The sequence below is a fragment of the Lemur catta genome, chromosome 16 (assembly GCF_020740605.2).
Source record: "Lemur catta isolate mLemCat1 chromosome 16, mLemCat1.pri, whole genome shotgun sequence".
NCBI classification, from domain to species: domain Eukaryota; kingdom Metazoa; phylum Chordata; class Mammalia; order Primates; family Lemuridae; genus Lemur; species Lemur catta.
The window spans coordinates 23,762,463-23,782,812 of record NC_059143.1 but is presented as its reverse complement, the minus strand read 5'-3'; the positions used below and the strand labels follow the sequence as shown (position 1 = coordinate 23,782,812).

At 40.7% G+C, this 20,350-nt stretch overlaps 1 protein-coding gene and 1 long non-coding RNA gene across 2 annotated transcripts in view; one reads left to right on the top strand and one right to left on the bottom strand.

Moving 5' to 3' along the window:
* Positions 1-2,907: 2,907 nt before the first annotated feature.
* LOC123621614 lies at positions 2,908-4,809 on the bottom strand. The gene is made up of 3 exons (XR_006729199.1): positions 4,604-4,809; positions 4,082-4,287; positions 2,908-3,030 (listed from the first exon to the last, which is right to left on the bottom strand). It is a non-coding gene; the product is annotated as an uncharacterized LOC123621614 (long non-coding RNA).
* Positions 4,810-5,622: 813 nt separating this feature from the next.
* KLHL14 (kelch like family member 14) overlaps positions 5,623-20,350 on the top strand; it is a 95,180-nt gene continuing 80,452 nt past the window's right edge. The window contains exon 1 of the mRNA XM_045527478.1: positions 5,623-6,679. Coding sequence (XP_045383434.1) covers positions 5,730-6,679 — 950 coding nt within the window. The 5' untranslated portion in view covers positions 5,623-5,729. The remainder of the gene's footprint in view (positions 6,680-20,350) is intronic.

Here is a 20,350-nt window from a genome sequence, read left to right as displayed (position 1 = left end):
GATGGCAATCTTAAAGATCAGGCCACATTGAACTAGTATTTGCCAACTAAAAGAAACACAGGGGAGGCCAGGCTCTGATGTTTATCCAATTTGGTGACAACCCATAAAACCTAAGCAGAAAAGTCAAGAATGAGGAAAATAAAGATCCAGTGCGGCTGCCCCTTGATGTTAAGCAGCAAAACACTTTACGAACTGCTCTAAAGATAACCTCCAGTTCCTCCAGTCCAGCGAGATGGTCCTGAGCAACTGGAGCCCCTGGTCTCCCTGGTCTCTGCTACCTGGAAGCCTGGCCAGACCTCTCAGAGCTAATGGCAGCCCTTGTAGACTGCTTAGTGGCAACAGTTTCAGAATCTTTCCATTGTACATAGCTTAAATACAGATTCACTGATGAATAATTTTGATAATTCTATCGAAGTAGGAAGACGGCTTGAATTAGATGACTACGTGAGTATATTTAATTTTTTTTTTTTTAAAAAGACAATTCTGGCTTTTCTTATGCCATGTGAAATCCATCCTGCTGAGTGCTCTTGACTAGTCACGTCCTTCCTGCCATTTTAAAAACAATAGTGGCAGAGATGCAAGCTGCTGAGAGTGCTCAGCAGGACAGATCAAACACACAGATGCAATTTCTGTACGTTGAACAGTGAAGTAGGATAAAATTCAAATACTTACAATCGCTTAGTAGCTAGCATCTGATTGCTGCAAATTGAATCTTTCCTAACGGGATTTATTGTAAATAGTGTCATAGTATTTGTGAGTTCTGCCATAATTTCAGTCAAAGCCAGTACAAGATATTGGCAGTGTGAAATCTACATGACATGTATGTTGGTTTATGCATAGATTATGAAGGGACTTTTTGTCATCAATATCCTTTTTTTAATTGCCTACCAAATAACAACAATTGTAATTTTTCTCTGAAATTTTAAACACTATCTAATAAGGTAACTTTAAAATGCAGGGGGGGAAAAGTCTTATCCACTTCATTTCAACAGCTGTTTTAGAACTGCAAGCCCCAACCCTATTCTTCCTCTTCCACTCTAGTTGCTAAATAAGCATTAAAATTATAGGTAGTTAAATTTTTTGAAATGTAGCTTTTATATTGTTTGGAAGCAATAAAGAGCTTAGTAATCATAATTAGTGACCAATATACCCTATCAGTAAAAAAAAAAAAAAATCAGATTTGCAAGTAAGCTACTTTGAGGCCTACAAAACATACTTTAATTCCTTTATGATAAAATGGGAAGTTGGCCATTAATTTAAGGGATCAATAGTATTATTCACCTTTGGGCTTAATTCTAAATTCATAAAAGATCAACATCAAAAGCATAATATAAAAATTGTACTTTGCATGTATGAGAGTTTGATGACACTCCACATACTTGATAGCTTTAATTGCTAATGACACAGAACCCCGAAAAGGCCCTATCTTACAGTCACACAATCATCCCATTCAAGACTCACATAAAGGAAATTTTTTTTTAAAAAAGCAAACCAAATACTAACACTAGAAGATTTGGATAATCTATTCTTTTTCTTTCCCTTCCCCTAAACAACAACCAAAAAAAAAATCCTTTTCTATTATTTCATCGTGTATTTGGGATTTCCTATTATAAATATGAATATGAAAATGCATCATCTCAGCAGGATCTGAATAAAGAAGTCTTACTCTCAGATAACCTAAGACCTTGATAGAAAAAGACCTTTGTGAGGGGTAAGTGCTTCAGTCTGATGTTTCTTTATTTATTTAAGAGTAAATATCCTATATGCATGTTAATGTCCATCATGGTAAATGGGGAATTCCTTACGTCTGAATCTGAGAATTTCGGTTTTCCCCCCTCCCTTACACAGATGTCTTTCCATCTCTCAAAGGTGGTGTGAAAACACAGACTTTCAGTGGTGCCCTGATGTATATTTTAATAAGTTTACTAATCAGAGCACATATAAATTAGAATGGATCATATTCATATACTTAATAGCAATCAAAACTCAATTTAATTCATGTCCAGCTTTCTTTCATGTTCATTCTATTCAAGGGCATACCTGCCTTTTTCTGCTTCTTTTTTTTCTTTCTTTCTTGGACACCTCCAACCCCCATTGACAACTGAAATGCAGGGCTATAAATGTAAGGGCACAATACATCATGAGGTAAGTCTGGAGAACATGTCCTCTACCAAAATGCACATGAATCTCTGGTACAGCTAAAATTCCAGAAACATGCTGGGCTTCATTTTGCATGCTAAGCAGGGTCAAACATGTGAGCACTATGTGGTTGCCCTTATGTATCAGATGAGCTCCAAAGTGGAACGGTTACATTTGTGAAATTGCAGCTGGGTTTCCTAGGACTTCATTCTAGCTTCTGCAAATCAAATATTCCTAATTGAAACACAAATCTGACAATATGATAATGTTCCAACAAAAAAAGAAATGTGACTTCTGAACCCTTATCTGTCGAAGAGCTGACAGAGAACTGACAGAGGCGGTTGTTTAACCAGACAAAATGATAGACAAAATATGTTTTCAAACAAGATCATAAAGCTTGAATAGTGCAGGGAAACAAATGTAAAGTGAAGAGCTTACTCTATTCTGTCTACCAGCTCTCCTTCCTCCACCCCTGTTTTGTATCCTCAGCCATTCACCTCTTAGAGGCAAGGGCTAGCTAGTGTCTTCCAAGTCAGACCCAAACCCCAAACCCCAAGAGAGGATAAAGTGGCATCTTAGCATACTTTGAGATCAGACAGTCTCTGCATTCCACAGTGTTGGGGGGGGGGGGGGAGGGAAAAGCAGCATACCAATGTAGTGAAATCTGGAGACAACAGCATATATACAGACACAAAAAAAAGTTTGCATATTGCACAGAGCGCTTGAAGATCATAAATCTATGCATGAGAAAGATGTAGTGGAAATTTTGGGGGGGATTAGAGTTTATTTTTGTCATCTCTGTGAGACAGCTACTCATTCATCCAGATCACAGCTAAGAAAAAAGCTGGTCACAGAAATTAGCAGTTTCAGCTCAGCAGCGAAGTCGCCAGCCTGTGAAGGCAGAGAGAAATTGACTAATTAGCAATGCGCACTAAAACTTGACGGTTCTTTATAGAGAGAGAGAAGAGAGAGGGAGAGAGAGGGAGAGGGAGGGAGGGGGGCTCGCTTTTTCCCCTTCTTTCTTCCAAAGATGTTTGAAATCGCAGTCATTTACGCTCGACAATTTTTACAATAGCCTTGAGCCATAATTTTGCGAGTCTCTCCAGCATCCATCCCCCTGTATGGTCTCTCTCTACTGGCCAAGCACGACCGTTTCTCTCCCCAACCGTGGATTTCCTATTACTCTCGTTACGACTCACTGAGCCCCAGGCCCAAGGATAATGATGTGTTGTTTCTTGGTAGCATAATTTGTCACACGTACATTTTTTCTTCTTCTTCTCTTGCAGAAAGCTCTGCTCCCTCTCTCTCCCTCTCTCTCCTCTCTCTCTCCCTCTCTCTTTCTCTCTTTTCTCCCTCTCCTACATTTTCTTGCTGTTGCTAATTCATGGTGATCAAATGATGTACGACAAAATAAATTGTAAAGAGTGACTGCCTGGAGTTGGGAACCAGAAGGTGTTTTCCCCCCTCCCAAGGAGAGAGCAAACCTTTAAAAAGGAAGGACAATTGATTTTGGGGGGGAGCTTAAGTGAGCCTTGACTTTGCAGCTGGTTGAGAGCAGGTAAGTTTCTGGCCTTGTGTCTGCCTTGTGTGTATTTTGTTCTGTCTTTTGGGTTGTTGGAGGGGGGAGGGACGGGGACAGAGTCTTTCAGAGGGGTGGGGGGGTAGTTGTGTGGCAAACGCTCATAAAGAATAAAACTCCTATTGCAAGAAATAAACAGATGAGGGGGAAAGGCAAAGAAGGAGAACAAGAAGGAAGGGGAATAGGAAAGATGGGGGGGGGGAAGACAACGAAGCGGGGAGAGCGAAAGAGAGAGAGAGAGAGAGAGGTATGACCGGGTCCACTTAAAGGCAGAGACTGTAGGATGTTTCAGGCAAGCCAGAGCTGCGGGGGCGGGGGTGGGGTGCCGCCGGGGGAGGGAGCGCGAGGGAGGTTAGGGTCCACCTGGAACGGGATGGTAAAGTGAGTGGAGAGGAGCCCGGTCCCGTATAAATAGGAAGCCGGCGATCCAGGACTGGCGCCAGGCAGGGCAGAGCGAGCCGCAGTGGAAGGGGCAGGTCCGGGGGCTCCCTCTGAGCCGGGCGGCGGCGGCGGCGGCTCTCCCGGGCGGGCGGGCGGGATGTGAGCAGAGGGTCCCTTTCTGCTCAGCCCTGGAAGGTGCAATTACAGGTTAAGGACCCGGCGGATCGATTTCGCCTCGCCTCCCCCACCCTGCCCTCCTCCACCTAGATGCAGGCGGCTGAGACTTTTTACAGAAGTAGTTCCAGGGCCGGGGGAGTGGGGGTGCCTAGTGGGGGCCGCTGGGGGCTGTACCGAGGGGCTCGGAAGGAAGCTGCGGCTGCCGGTGACCCGGCTGGGTGGGACGCAGAGACCTCGCGCCCGACTGCGCACCCCCCCACCCCACCCATTGGACACCCCCACCCCTCCCCCAACACCTGTCTTCTAACTTGAACTTCTCATAGTTACTGGAGTTAAAGCGACTGCGCCTGGTGCCCGGGAAGAACGGCCGTCCACACGAATCCCTCCGGGCCTCCCAGCTCTCGCTCCAAATCCACCCTAGCGGCCTCCCTTCCTCCCTCGTCTTCCTCGGTGCCGCCCCGCGCTGGAAGGGGAGATAGATGTGTGAACTTCCGTGCTTTGAAATGCGAGAGGCGGGGGAGACGGGGCCGAGGGGGTGGGGTGGGGGTGGAAGGATTCTCCTGCCAGGTTTAAAGGCGTCTCTGGAAAATTAGCAAAACTGAGTGGTGGCGGGGAAGCCAACAGTTTGCGAAGCAGGGAAGCGGGCAGGGCCGGGGTGAGGGAAATGAGCTGGAATTGATAAGGACAGCTCCCGCCTCTGCCGAGTCCACGGAGCGGGTCCTCGCCGCGCCCCGCTGCACTTTCCCGGGAGAAGAAAGGGCTTTATCTCCTCCCTCAGACCATTAGCCTAGGAGTTTCTCGGGGCAGCACGGATAATCGAAGGGGTTCCCAGCTTTGGGGGAGAGCTAAGATTCGCCTACTCGCACGCCTGTCCGGCCCTCTTTCCTACCCCCCAAAACTGGGCCAACTGCGGAAAGCAAAGCTTCCGGCACAAGTTGGCCTGGCACCTTCGCCGTCGGTCGCCTCTGAGCTTTCGGGGCACCCCTGGCTCCCCACTCCCCGGCCTTTCCCTTCCTCCGGCCCGGCATGGACACGAGCTCACGAGGTGTCTCGGCCTCAGCCGCCACTTTGCCGTCGCTGCTGCCACCGCTGTAGCTGCCAAGAGCCGAGCTGAGGTGGTTTCAGGAAAGTGAGGGACCAAGTGTGTGGGAGGTGGCGAGAGGAGTAGCAGCAAGCAGAACCCACGCCTGGACCCCAGACAGGGCCCTTCTGGTGGCGCTCACGGATCCAGTGTCTTCAGACCTTCCTTCTAGGGTCGGGGTCTGGAGCAAGCCGGGAGGGAGCCAAGTTGAGCACTGATTCTTGTTCTTCGCCCTCCCCTCCCCTCCACACCCTTCCCCACCCTGACCACACCCCACCCCCTCCATCACCCTTCTCCCCTCCCTCCCATCCCCCACCCTTGTCTGCCAGGTTGGAGGAGGGTTTAAAGCCAGGTGCACCGAGTCAGCTCGCCATGTCCAGATCCGGGGACAGGACCTCCACCTTCGACCCCAGCCACAGCGACAACCTGCTGCACGGCCTCAACCTGCTGTGGAGGAAGCAGCTGTTTTGCGACGTGACCCTGACGGCCCAGGGCCAGCAGTTCCACTGCCACAAGGCCGTGCTGGCCTCCTGCTCACAGTACTTCCGATCGCTCTTCTCCAGCCACCCCCCTCTCGGGGGAGGGGTCGGCGGCCAGGACGGCCTGGGGGCCCCCAAGGACCAGCAGCAGCAGCCACAGCAGCAGCAGCCGTCACAGCAGCAGCAGCAGCCGCCGCAGGAGGAGCCCGGGACTCCTTCCTCCTCCCCCGACGACAAGCTGCTGACCAGCCCCCGGGCCATCAACAACCTGGTGCTGCAGGGCTGTTCGTCCATCGGGCTGCGCCTGGTGCTCGAGTACCTGTACACGGCCAACGTGACCCTGTCCCTGGACACGGTGGAGGAGGTGCTGTCGGTCAGCAAGATCCTGCACATCCCCCAGGTCACCAAGCTCTGCGTGCAGTTCCTCAACGACCAGATCTCGGTGCAGAACTACAAGCAGGTGTGCAAGATCGCCGCGCTGCACGGCCTAGAAGAGACCAAGAAGCTGGCCAACAAGTACCTGGTGGAGGATGTGCTGCTGCTCAACTTCGAGGAGATGCGCGCCCTGCTGGACTCGCTGCCGCCCCCCGTGGAGTCGGAGCTGGCGCTTTTCCAGATGTCCGTGCTGTGGCTGGAGCACGACCGCGAGACCCGCATGCAGTACGCGCCCGACCTCATGAAGCGCCTCCGCTTCGCCCTCATCCCGGCCCCGGAGCTGGTGGAGCGGGTCCAGTCGGTGGATTTCATGCGAACCGACCCAGTCTGCCAGAAGCTGCTGCTGGACGCCATGAACTACCACCTGATGCCCTTCAGGCAGCACTGCAGGCAGAGCCTGGCCAGCAGGTAGGAGACAACAAAGAGGAGGGCGGGGGTGGGGGGGAGCCCGAGAGGCCGGAGGGAGGGGAGGGGGCATGGAGGAGCGGGGAGAAGGGTGGGCTGGGCGGGAGGCGCCCGCAGACAGAAAACAAACGCAAACAGTTCAGACTGTGCGGGGAAAGTTGATTTCAGAGTCCCTGGAAGGTCAGCAGGGAACTGGCCTAGCAGCATCCCTGAGCGCTGGGAAGCCCAGGTTCTCGGTAACCCCAGAGCGGTAAACAGGGGAACTGTGGACGCAGACTGAAATTGAAAAGGCAGGTGGGGCCAAAGGCCGGAGCAGTTAGAGTGCAGCTTTGAACCAGCCCTCGCTCCACACCTCAGGATGGGCTTGCTCAAGGAAAAGGATCCTGTGAGAAGTCCGCACCCCACCCCTCCTCTTTCCTGCCTTGGGCGAGCAGAAGGGCCCAGGCGATGATGCTGGCAAAGGAGAGCTTTCATAGTCCCGTTGTCACACACTCAAGTTGTTTTTTCTTGACTGGCGTCTGCTCTCTTTGGAGGCCAGAGCTCCCAAATGCTTTGTCTATTAGGGTCGCTATCGGAAATGCTGGCATCAAGTGCCCAAACTTTTCTACCTTGTGGAAGGCTTTTCTTTTTCACTTTCAAAGGAGAGCAAAGCAAGAGGGATTTCAGGGTGATGGGGTGAATCTTGCCTAGTAACTCCCATGTCAAAGAGGCGTGCAGTTGAAAACTGGGATTCGGGGGGGAGTGGAAAGAGTCTTCTGGCTCCATCTGGTCTGTGTGCCTGTTCATGAGTCACAGGGAAGTTGGGGAGACGCTGTTGTTGCTAGTTAGAATGTGTCTGCGTCTGTGTTGCAAATAGGAGAAATGATGCCTTTTTTAAATGCTGCTGAGATAAAAAGGCTGGAGGAATTGACAATCGTGTTTTATTGGCTCCAATTTTAAAACCCTTTTTAATGAGCCCTAGCAAAGGGTTTCTTTCTCTTTTTAGAAAAGAGAAACAGTATCCTCTCAGTTTCTCATGATAAAACATCATGATTCCAGATGCCAGTCTACTCCAGCCTGAAGCACCAAAAGCGTAACATTAGGAAAGTACATGGTTTGAAAATCTAGCATGGCATTTTCCCATTCAGAATGATGTCTAAAGGATGGGTCTACCTTGCTCACTCAGCCTTATGAAATTAAATGTTTTGGGTGGTGTTTTTTTTTTTCATTATGTTCCTACCAAATCGAGGTAACTAAACTTTTAAGAAATGAGAAATACTCTCCACAGTTGTTTAGGCAGCACTAGTGTTAAGTCAAGGCCAACAGGAGGCATGAGAAATCTTGAACTTGTAGCAAATCCTGTAAGTTGATTTTTCTAATATCACCGGGAGATGAGTTAATGAATAGTGGTGTCAAAAAAAATGACAGTACAACAATAGCAAAAGCAATTGCAAATCCAAACCCCCATGTGCTTGAACAGTGAGCACAAGCATCCAAGTGAGAACAAGAACATGAAATGCATTTTTATTTTGTAAGAGTTTTTCATTTGTCTAAAGATCAAAATGGCAAGCTCAATGTGATGGGCCAATGTTACCACACCAATGGGCATTGGTGATTAATATGCTGTTATTCTAATTTTGATCACTTTTAAATGACCTACCAGTATACCTCATTTAGCATATATCATACATAGTCAATAATCCAGGCAACATATAGTCCTAAACATACATTTATTCATATTTTGAAGGATATGTATAAGCTAGTATAAAGTCAGAAACCCAGAGGGATAATAAAATTAAGATTTAACTTATTCTGAGAGTAATTTTGGCAGATGAGCTTTGTAAATTTTATTCAGTAAATAATTTCTGAAGCCCTCAATGCACTTTTATCTAATAAGTATGTCCTGAGATTCAATGTTAGAAGAGTTGATTTTTAAAATGCAAAATCTATTTCCCACCTTAGTCTGAATTCAGCACACCAGCTGGGGCCTGCTGGCTCTGTCCTGGTGGATGGCTGAGATACCAGGCTGCCTGGCTCCATGACGACACCTCCCAGCTTCACTGGGTCATATCATTTGAAGGATATGTAGTGGTGTCTGACCACTGAATGCTTACAAGTGTCATGGATGCTACAAGAATCTGATACTTCTGCAGTAGGAAGAAAACTGTATTTTCCTTTAAAAGAGGAAGATATATGAAAGAAAATAGTTTATATGAACCTACTGTTGATCTCAAAGTAATATAATTTAGATTTTGTTCCATGATTAGTAAATATAGCCTTTAAAATTTTAGGGACTAATCACATTATTCTAATTTTAATTCACAGGAAGAATGCCAAAATACCCATCAAGATCTTAACTTTAATGTAGACAAAAATGTCGTAAGTTGCAACCAACACTATTAAATCAGCCCATTTATTATAGCATCAGCATAATATAAAAAAATTTCCCTCAGCCTTACATGTAGTTTAACAGGGAGATAAATGTGTTAGCCAATTGTTTTTCAAATGACATCACTTTTATTCAAGACAATTAAATAAAAGGACATTGTATTTGTTACTTTTTGTCCACCTGTAGTTTTTAAAGTCTAAATATGAAAGAGTTCCTCAAATTCAGAGAGAGAGATGAAAAATTAAAACTGATCAATTTGTTGGAATGAGTACAAAATATAAGCAAATAGAATAACTTCAAAAGAGAATTTACTTGTTTAAGAATATATGTTATCTATAGAAAGTAAGAATATTAATATAATAACAGTAATATAAATGTGATTTTAAAGATTATCAAATAATTTTGAATTTTTAAGTCTAGAAAAATAAAGCAACCCAAGCATAAAGTCTTATATAAATACTCAAATTAATTTTACATTTTTGCTCTTGTTGCTTAGTTTTCCTGAATATGCCATTTACACTCAGATTCATATTCCATTTTAACAAACTAAACATTAGGACAACAAATAAAATAAACCAAGAAACTTGTTACCATTGTATTCAAATACGTACATAAGTAATTTAAGAGGACAGGACCTGACAAAGAATATAAAGTTTCAATTGGACAGGAGAAATAAATTTTAGTGATCCATGGTGACTATAGTTAATAATAATGTATCGTATATTTCAAAATTTCTAAAAGAGTAGATTTTAAACATTCTCAACACAAAAAATTATATGTAGGTGAAGTAATAGATATATTAATTAGCTTGATTTAATCTGTCTGCAATGTATACATATCTCAAAACATCACATCGTATGCCCAAAATATATACAATTTTTATTTCTTGTTAAATTTTTAAAAAAATTTTAAAGATGACAAGACAAGTAGACAGAAATTAAAATATTTTGAAGTCTTATTTCTTGGTTACTTTTTGTTTGTTTGTTTTACTGCAAAAAATATGAAACTTAAGAAATAAGTTCTTGGAAAAGTTCCTGGAAAAGTCAATATTAAAGTCTTCTAACACATGAAAATTTAACTTAATAAAGTGACATTATACGTAATGTTTAATACGTTAAAAAGCAAATATCAAATAACTTAGAGTCTAAGTTTAGCTTATATAACCCAGAAAGATTTTTTATTTTTTTAAATTCTAATATATAAATTTGTAATTATCCCAAACAAATCAAATTAGAATGGGTTAACTTCTTTTTTACATTTTCATTGCACCTCACACAATGTGACTTGTTAAATAAATGCTTATTGAAAGTTGAATGAATTAAGATTATGAAATAAGAAAGACTCATTGTTGCCCTTCATTAATGCATTACTCAATCTGCATTACTATGGCACATAGCAAAAGTCCATAGACCCTTTTCAAGATAAATACCTGAAGAATATCATTGAAAAACATTCATGAAAATAATTATATTTTTTTTAAACATTTAACTACCAGCTATTAAGTCCTGTGTAGAGTCCCATATTGAAGTGTAGTTTTCAGGAAATTATATTTCATAGACAATAGGAGACTACCTTATAAAGATTTTACTTTCTACAAAACATAGTCTATTTAAAGATTTCACATAAATTTATGTAAAAATTTATTTAAACATCAAGAGTACTGATTGCCTATTTGCTAAAATGACTTGCAATGATTAGAAAGCCATTAGATTTCCTAATACACAGTTTTCATTCCTGGCTTTGGTGCTTAGAAAGTGTTTCTTTAAATATAGGACAATAGTTTCTATTGGTTCTCTTTCTAAGAACTGAATAACAACCTTAACAAAGCAAACTAATTTTGTATCCATGCATTCTCTAAATTGTTATTTCCCTTTATATCAATTTGATACCCTCAGATTAGAAGTTGTTAGGTAGATAAAATTTTGTACTAGAAGTTATTCAACCATTCAGGATACAATTTGTTTATTATCTGAAACAGGACCATTGATTACAAAATTATATCACAGGTATGAGAGTCAAGTAGTTATACAAGCACAAGGCAATTAGAGTGGATATTAAGGCATTGTATTGGCATAGAGGACTCACTGACAAAAGTGGACATTTTCAAATTGTAATTTATGTTTGTTATTTTTTAATGAACATGTTGAGATTGACTGATTACCTTAGCAATTGCTAGGAATCTCAATTTTCTTAACTTAAAAACACAATAAAAAAATGTGTTGCCTTATATACAAGAGCTACTATATACCAGGTGATGTTCTAAGCACTTCACAAACATTATAATTCTTATAACAGCCCTAAAGGGAAGATACCATCATTCGATTCATTTTATAGATGGAAAAACTGGTGCACAGAGAAGTTAAGCATTATGCCCTTGATTGCACAGCTGAGCCCAGGCACTGTGGCACTTGGGTCTGTTGTCATCCACAGTGTGCTGCTTCTCATTATAACTCCTTTGATACTAAGGCTATAATCCAGTGGTTGACTGTAGAATTATATGTAGACTTAAGACTTTCCTTTTTAAAAAAAAATTGTGTGGGTTAAATATTAATATATCTGATTTTAAAAGAAGTTAGGACAGTTTTTACTGTAGGCCAAGGGTCAGCAATTTTTTTCTATAAAAAGTTTTGTATGAAAAGCCAAATAGTTATTTTTGGCTTTGGGGTTACAAGGTCTTTGTTGCAACTGCTCTACTCTTTTTCTGTAGAGAAAAAACAACCAGGACAATGTGTAAATAAAGAAGCATGGCTGTGGTACAGCAAAACTGTATTTGTGGGCACTGAAATTTTATATAATTTTCATATGTCATAAAATGTTATTCTTTTGATTTTTTTTCCACCATTTGAAAACATATAAACCATTCTTAGTTTGGGGGATGTACCAAAATAAGAGGTTTGGGGCTGTACCAAAATAAGAATGGGCTGGATTTATTCTGTGGGCCACAGTTTGCCAACCCCTGTTCTAGGCACTTGGGATATATCAGTGAACAAAATGGACGCCCCCCACCCCCAAATTTGCCCTTATTCTAGTGGAAAAAATCCTATAGGTTTTTAAGTTTTCATTCTTCCTTTTGGAAAGAACTCAAGTCTAAATAATTCTACCATGCCAAGTTAGAATTTCAAATTTCCAGAATAAGACTTAAGAATTTTCATAGTGATCCCAGGAAGCTAAATGGTGATTAATTAAAACAATGAATAAATTGCTCATTTTTTCAAACATACTGGATGTAGAACCTCTTAACATAGAATAGTCATTATTCAGAATAGGCTTAAATATTGTTTATATGGTACTTTAATGGTTTCCAGTAAGAACTCAGAGTAGGCAGATATGTTTAACATATTGTTTTCTGAGATTGTTGGACACATACCAAGTAAACTAATCTAGGCATATAAATGAGCACATGAACATTTTTCTAAATGCCGTTCTGTATCTCCAGCTGCTTTGATCAAAGGGCATGTGTTATCAGGATTCTTGACTTCTGAGTGAACCAACTGGATTGAGTATGCCTATAGATCCTTCCTGCCTTCTCCAAAGTGAATAACCTCTGGAGAAATACTTAACCCACTGTAGGTTTGCTTTGTGTGTCTATCTCCCCTACGAGACCATGACTTCTCTGAGTGTTTGTAACCAAGGCACTTAACTCAATGTCTGACCTTGATCCAAAAATGTGAATTTGTTATAAATCACTCTTTGTCTTAAATATAATTAAAATAGACACTTAGGATTTGGCTCCATTTAGCGTGCATTAACAAAGCGAATGTGAAATAAAAACGGAAGTAATTTTAAAGATGATTACACACACACATATACCTGTTGTTTGCCAATAATAATAGTAGCTATCACTAGTAGCACCTACCATGAGCTTGACATATTACTTACATTGTTTCTAATCCTTACAGCAGTCTTTCAGCCTTTTTTAAAGATTAGAAAACTGAGGCTCAGCCAAGAGAAGTAATTTGCCTGATTATCTGAATACTGTTGAGTTGGGGGATCCTTATCACCTGGAGAATACCTGTCCTTGTAAGTGTATATTGTATATTGAGTATATATTGCTACAAAAAGCAAACTCTGACCTACACCTTTCATATATTTATTTTACCACACCACAGAAATCATTAAAATTTCCTAGCTCTAACCTTTTTTCCAGCCACTCAAGCAATGAAGAAGAATGAGGGGAATATATTAGAAAGCCAGAATTCTATCCTGCTGGTCTACCACAATTAATTATTAGTTCTGAGATTAAAGGGCTAAATAATGTGGTTGCCGAGATTAGTCACTATGATATTGACTTACTAAAAATAGAGTGAACAAAAACATTTTAAATAAAAATAAGAGCTTTCAGATTAACTATGAAAAATCATTATGAAAATAAAACAAAACCTTGAAGCTTGAATTTGCACCAATATGTCCCCTGGATGTCTGTGTGCTAGAGTACTTACTAGAAGGGTATCAGATTTGTTTTTATTACAATTAAACACTATTCATGTTAGTGATACTTTCAGGTAATAAGTACAACAGGTAGAAGCTAGAATTATAAAAATGCCTATATCTTAATAATATAAAATAAGATTACTAGAGTCAGAAATTTATTGTTTATATTTTGTTTCAAGAAAATCATTTTAACAATTATGCCATAAATGTTTATTTCTTCTGTCATTCACTTAGAGTTTCAGAAAATATATTCATTTTCCATATCCTTTCCATTGACTTCCAGGATAACTCACGATGCATGAATTATTATACTAATGAATATTTCTTTAAAATGAAACAAAACAAAAACACTGTTTTGATATGGGCAGGAGAGTGAGTTAACCAGAGGAAGCACTATCAATTCTAATGCAGATGATGCAGTAAGTCTGTCTGTTTTACTGTAAATATCAAAAGGGCTTATCTATTCACAAATAGTAATAGAACTATTTGCAACATTAGAAATAAAACAGAGAACTACTGGGGAATGTCTATAATTGTGGAAAAAATGAAAAGAGAGAAAATAAATTATAGGGAAGTGAAAAAAGAAAAATAAGCAGTAAGAAAAACACAAGAAACTATGGGGAATCAAGCAAATTATTAAGAGATAAACTATCTGAAAAATGAAGAAAAACAGAACTAGCAGTAGAAGAAGATAGGCACAAAAATTCTAAAGATTGGAGATTAGGTGTTCACTATGTTGGACAGCTAAACACAAATTGAGAAGCATTTAAATTACGACATATCCAACCATATATAATTTGCAGAGTTCCACTAAAAAGCAAAAAAAAAGTCAGTCCTCAAAAGAAAAAAATATATTTCCACAAGCAAAAAGGTCAGTATGGTACCTCACCCCCTATAATTCCATTCAGTTCAATAATTATATATGTGTCATCTAAGCTGGAAATGGTGGCTCATGCCTGTAATCCTAGCACTCTGGGAGGCCGAGGCAGGAGGATCACTTGAGGTCAGGAGTTTAAGACCAGCCTGAGCAAGAGTCAGACCCCATCTCTACCAAAAACAGAAAAAATTAGCCCGACATGGTGGTACGTGCTTGTAGTCCCAGCTACTCGGGAGGCTCAGGCAGAAGGATCACTTGAGCTCAGGAATTTGAGGTTGCTGTGAGCTAGGCAGATGCTACCACACTCTAGCCTGGGTGACAGAGTGAGACTCTGTCTCAACAAAATAAAAATTAAAAAATAAATAAAAAATTAAAAATAATTATATGTGTAGTCTGAGTTAATAAAATGTTTTATTTTTAAAAATTATTCTTGTGTTAGGTAATGCAGTAGTTTCGGAAGTGTCAGAGTTCAAAGAGGACAGCCTGATATGCCAATAGGAGGAGATGAAAATATAACTGCATTTTTTGCAAAATTGCCTTAATTCCCAGTGTAGTTTGAGCTGGCAACAGACCGGAGACACAAGGAGACCTTCTCAACCTCGAACACCTTTTCTAAACCCATGCCTGTGACCACATCACACCTACTGTGGGAACTTAGGGTGATGCATTGTAATTTACCACCAACAAGAAGTTGCCCTGTAGACTATCTCCCAAATTTTTATTGAACTTATATGATGTATTAAGCTCTGGTTAGATTCTGAAATACAGAGGTGAACAAGACAGACACATTTCTGACTTCATGTAGTTTACAGTGAAAAGAGAAAGAGTAAATAATTTACATAAAATAATGACACTGGCAATACCTGCTAGAGTTGAGAAAGTGCCATATAGCAGAATACTTTATAACAGAGAGCTGTAACGTCCGAGTGGCCGAAGAAGACTTTCTCTGCAGAAAAGGTTTAAGATGAGCCTTGAAAGATGAGATACCAGGGAAAGCAAGGCATACAACTGGAGGAGGCAAAGCTGAGAAAAGAGCACCTGCAAAAGCTCCCAGGCAGAAAAGAATTTGGCACATTCTGGAAACTGAAAAAAGGTATATATGGCTACAGATGTCACAGGAGGGGCTGTCCAAGTCATAGAGGAAGTTGTAGGCCCTGCCAGGGATTCTCCACTACATAAATTCTACAGTGGAAAAGTCAAGATGGTTTTTAATTGAACCGAGAAAAGAAGCAATACTATTGTGGAAACACTGCTGCCCGTGAAATCATAAATCTACATGAGTGGTTCCACTTTAGCTGAGTCCCACATCAGGAAAATGGGTTAATAATTATAGTTCTAACTACCTCCCAGGGTTTAGGTAAAGATCAGCTGAGATCATAGAAAACACTAAACATAAAATGCTATTTTACTAATTTTAAAAGACACATTAAGCAAATGTGCCTGAATACACTTTTGCCCATCCAGAAAACTCTGGGACGTATCTGTGATGTCACTGACAGCACAGAAATAGAGACTTTTAACAATGAATTCGAAGGGACCCAAAGGTGAAACCAAGGGCATCAGAAGGAAGTGAGAACATTGGAATTTTTGGCACCTCTCAGCAATTTATATTTAATTCTTCAAAGGGAAAATGGCCTTTTGAATGTATAAAAGTCTTTCATTTCTTCCTTTCATAGAGCAGAGCCCCTGTTCTTTTTAATCTCATAAATTTAAGCTTAGAGGCTTCCTTTTCTGCTGTTCCCAGAGCCTTTCACGTATATATGTCTGGCTTCTCTGCTCCCAGAGCGCCCATGAGCGGGCTGGTGAATTGCACCTGCACGGGGACTTTGAACTTGCTCAGAGCTCAGCTGGGCCACCGTATGGAGACTAGCTCACTGGAGGCTGCAGAGAAGCGAACTGAAGAATTACAGTCGGTTTCACTTCCCTGCCTTATGTGCCTTCAGGTGCCTCTGAAGACAGGCAAGGCCAGTGAAATGGAGAGGAAGAAGAGAGAAAGCATCAATATCAGAGAAGAAAGAGTCCTTGAAAATGCAGAGGCATTGTTGAAAAATGTGGATAGATGGATATGGGGAGGGGGCGGTGTATACACAGTCACACTGCATATTGTTGGGTGCTAGCTTCAGATTTTCTGCATAGTGACTCCTGAGATGTGTTTTTATCAGATAAAGATCTATTCTGAATGTCTGGGTGGAAGTGGCATGGTCAAAAATTCACAGTCAGGCACTGAGTGAGGAATTATTGGGTCGGGAGGGTCAATTTGTCGCCAGAAAGAAAATAGTCATATTTGTAAATCCTGCTTAGAACAGAGCACCGGACCGATGTTTGGCCCTGATTTTCAGCACGCCTCAAAACCAGCCACACCAGAGCATCCTGTGCAAAAGGAAGGAATTAGAAGGAGTGGAAAATCTGAGTCAGAGAAGGAAACTTTGAAGAAAATACTTTAATGCTGTACGATGTACACTAGGACCTCAGCACTTCCTATTTCATATGCCTTAGCAGGAGTTCACTGATACAGTGAGAGATCCAGTCGGCATGGGTATATCACAGAGGCAGGAGTGGATGCCTAGTAGCACGGACCACTGTGGAGGATTGGTTACCATAGCAACTGTACCACCCCTGTCAGTGGCAGTTCCTGTAATCTCCCTCTCTAAAGGTTTTCACAAGCATTCACTCCAAAATGATGAGAAAGAAAGAGAGAGAGAGAAAGAGGAAGGTCATAGGAAGTGCAAATAGAAAGAATAAGATTATAATAAAAATATCTTAAACAGCTCTATTGCATAGTAATGAAGACATATAGGTCAGACAAATGTGATTTCAAATCCCACTTCCATCACTTACAAGCTGCCTCTCCTTGAGTAATTTACTTAACCTATTTTCGGATTCCTTACCTGTAAAATGTACATAATAATACCAACTTCATTAGGGCAATCCTAAATGTTGAAATAATGTATGTGGAACCCTTTGTATAGTCCCTGACTGTGGATACTTAATAACCAATAGCTTTAATTATAGGAATAGTTCTATTCATATTCAACAGCCTTTCTATTCACTTGTTAGTACTCTTAATTCCATACAAAAATGCCCATTTTCCACAAAATCAGAGGTGGATTTCTACAACCTAAGTCCTAGTACTATTCTGATAGTGATAATGCTGAAACATCATGCATTTTATCTACCATTTGTGTTTTAAGTTTATGTTTACTTTATCCATCTTTGAGGGACATGCGGAACCCAGGCTAATCGTAGAGTCTGTTCCATCCACTTGACCTATTCATACAATCAGAAAGCTAGAAAACCCATGGTTGACTCATGTTGAACAGCTTTATTGAGATGTAATTCACAATCTGTACAATTCACCCATTTAAAGTGTATAGTTCAATGGTTTTTAGTATATTTGCAGAGTTGTACAGCCATAACCACAATCAATTTTAGAACATTTTAGTCTTCCCCTATCAAAAAACCCATACCTGTTAGCAATCAGCAACTATTCCCCACCACCACCACCTTCATCCTCCCCACCCCCAGCCCCAGACAGTCACTATCATTCTGTCACCATAGATTTGCCTATTCTGGACATTTCATATAAATGGGATCATACAATCTGTGGGGGTTTTTTGACTTGTTTCTTTTATGTACCATAATGTTTTCAAGGCTCACCCATGTTGCAGCATGTAACAGTACTTCATTCTTTTTTAAGGTTGAATAATATTTCGTTGTACAGATATACCACATTTTATTTATCCATCAGTTCATGGACATTTGGGTTGTTTCCACTTTTTGTTATTGTGAATAATGTTGCCATGAGCATTCATATACAAGTGTTTGTGTGGACTTACGTTTTCATTTCTCTTGGATATAACATATGACTAGGAGTGGAATTGCTGGCTCATATGGTAATTCAGTTAATATTAAGCAAATATTTAACCTTTTGAGGAATTGCCAGGTGGTTTTACAAAGCAGCTGCACCATTTTGCATTCCCACCAGCGGTTTATGGTGGTTCCAATTTCTCCACATCTTTGCCAACACTTAGTATCTATCTTTTTCATTATAGCCATCCTAGTGGATGTGAAGTGCCGTCACATTGTGGCTTGCATTTCCCTAATGACTAATCATACTGAGCATCTTTGTATGTGCTCATTGGCCACTGGTATATATATTTTGAGAAATGTCTCTAGGCGCAGTGGCACACACCTATAGTCTTAGCTACTTGGGAAGCTGAGGTGGGAGGATTCCTTGAGCCTAGGAGTTCAAGTCAGGCTTAGGCAATGTAGTGAGACTCTGTCTCTTTAAAAAAAAAAAATAAAGTGTCTATTTAAATTCTTTGACCATTTTTTAGTTGTGCTATTTGTGTTTTTATTATTGAGTTATAATAATGCTTTAAGCATTTTTGGTAGGGCTTTTTATGGTACCTAGATCACAGGTGAGGCTACCTTCTGCAGGAATTGGGTATACTATTTGACAAAATGAAAAGAAAATGAATGCAGATGTACATTGGAAAGTTCTCTAGATACTTTTATATAACACATATGACTATTCTTAAAAATCTTGGTGTTTTGTGTGGCAGAGAAAAATATCTGTGATTTATTTGGGTATTGTTTGTTTTCCTCCTCATGTGATTATGTTAGCTTTGTTGACTTAGGCATTCTATTTCTCAAATGATAGTCTGGACTTGGATGAGCAAATCTTTTACTCAAAGAAAAAATATTCATTACTTAAGTTATTTACTTAAATTTTCCTAAAGTCACATAAGATATGTTTTTTTCAAACAATGTGTATACTGTAAGTGTTTCGGAGAAATAAGGTAGAATTCTTTGACTTCGAAGACAGTAGTAACTCATAAGAACCACTGTAGGAGCAGCAGCGATACTGTATGTCAAAAGAAAACAAACTAAAAGACAGAAGCTCTCAGTTTAATGGTGATGCTATGTGTTGCTTCTGGGCATCCGCTGGAAACAGGGAAGCACAGATTTTCAGTCATAGCCAAGATTCAACTGAGGGCTTCACCACACAAAGCACCAAGGCAGAGTCTGACATGTAAGAGCCAAATTCATCACGAGAATAACTTACCCAGTTCCATCTTCCCTTTGGAGTCTCCTTGCGATTTTCCTTAGGGGGAAAAAGTATCTGCTGCTTTTGACAAGAATTACTTTTACTACTCTTAGCAGGTTAGGTACTGTTACTTCACCAACTGTTCCTTCAAGTGTGTGCATATGGAAGAATGGAAAGCAGATTGTTTCCTAGGCTCAGTATTTATGCTTCGGGATAGAACAACTTCTATTTTAATTAGGAATCTCTATGAACAAATTCTTGCTTTCTGTGAAAAGATTTACATCTCTATTATTAATACGTAGAAAAGAGTGCCAGGTGATAGAAATTTTAATGTGGGTTTCTTTATCTGGATATTCAAGGGGACAAGGTGTTATCAAAAGTATGTAATAACTTTACAGATTTTAGAATGTATTACCAACAGATCCCAAGAAAGGGGATAACCTCTCTAAATTAGTCTTTTTTTTTTTTTTTTTTGTCTTTAGAAAGCATCTTCTTTCTTCAGCAGAAATCTTAGGCACATAAAAAAGTTACCTAATTCTAGTCAGTTACTTCAGAACACCTAGAATCCTGACAGACCTCAACTGTCGCTTAGGCATTCTCATATTCAAAATTTGGAAAGAGAGAAAGCAGACAATGCCAAACTGAGGTATTTAAACACCACCCTTGATGCACTCAAGTAAATTCAAGGCCTGGTAATTCTTCAGAATTTGGGATCAGAAAACTGAACCAGCAGCAAGTAGTCTATGCAAAAATTCATCCCAAGAAAGGGGGTACCCCAGTATAGGAAAGAGCCCCTCAAGCCTTCCATTCAGTGTGGTCAAACTGATAACCCAAGTTCCAGAAAACAGTAGTCTTTTTGACTTAGAAAGAATAATCTCACCTCAGAAAGATTTTTCTGGAGAATGCTTCACTGTTTTGTTTTGTTTTGTTTTGTTTTGTTGTGACAAG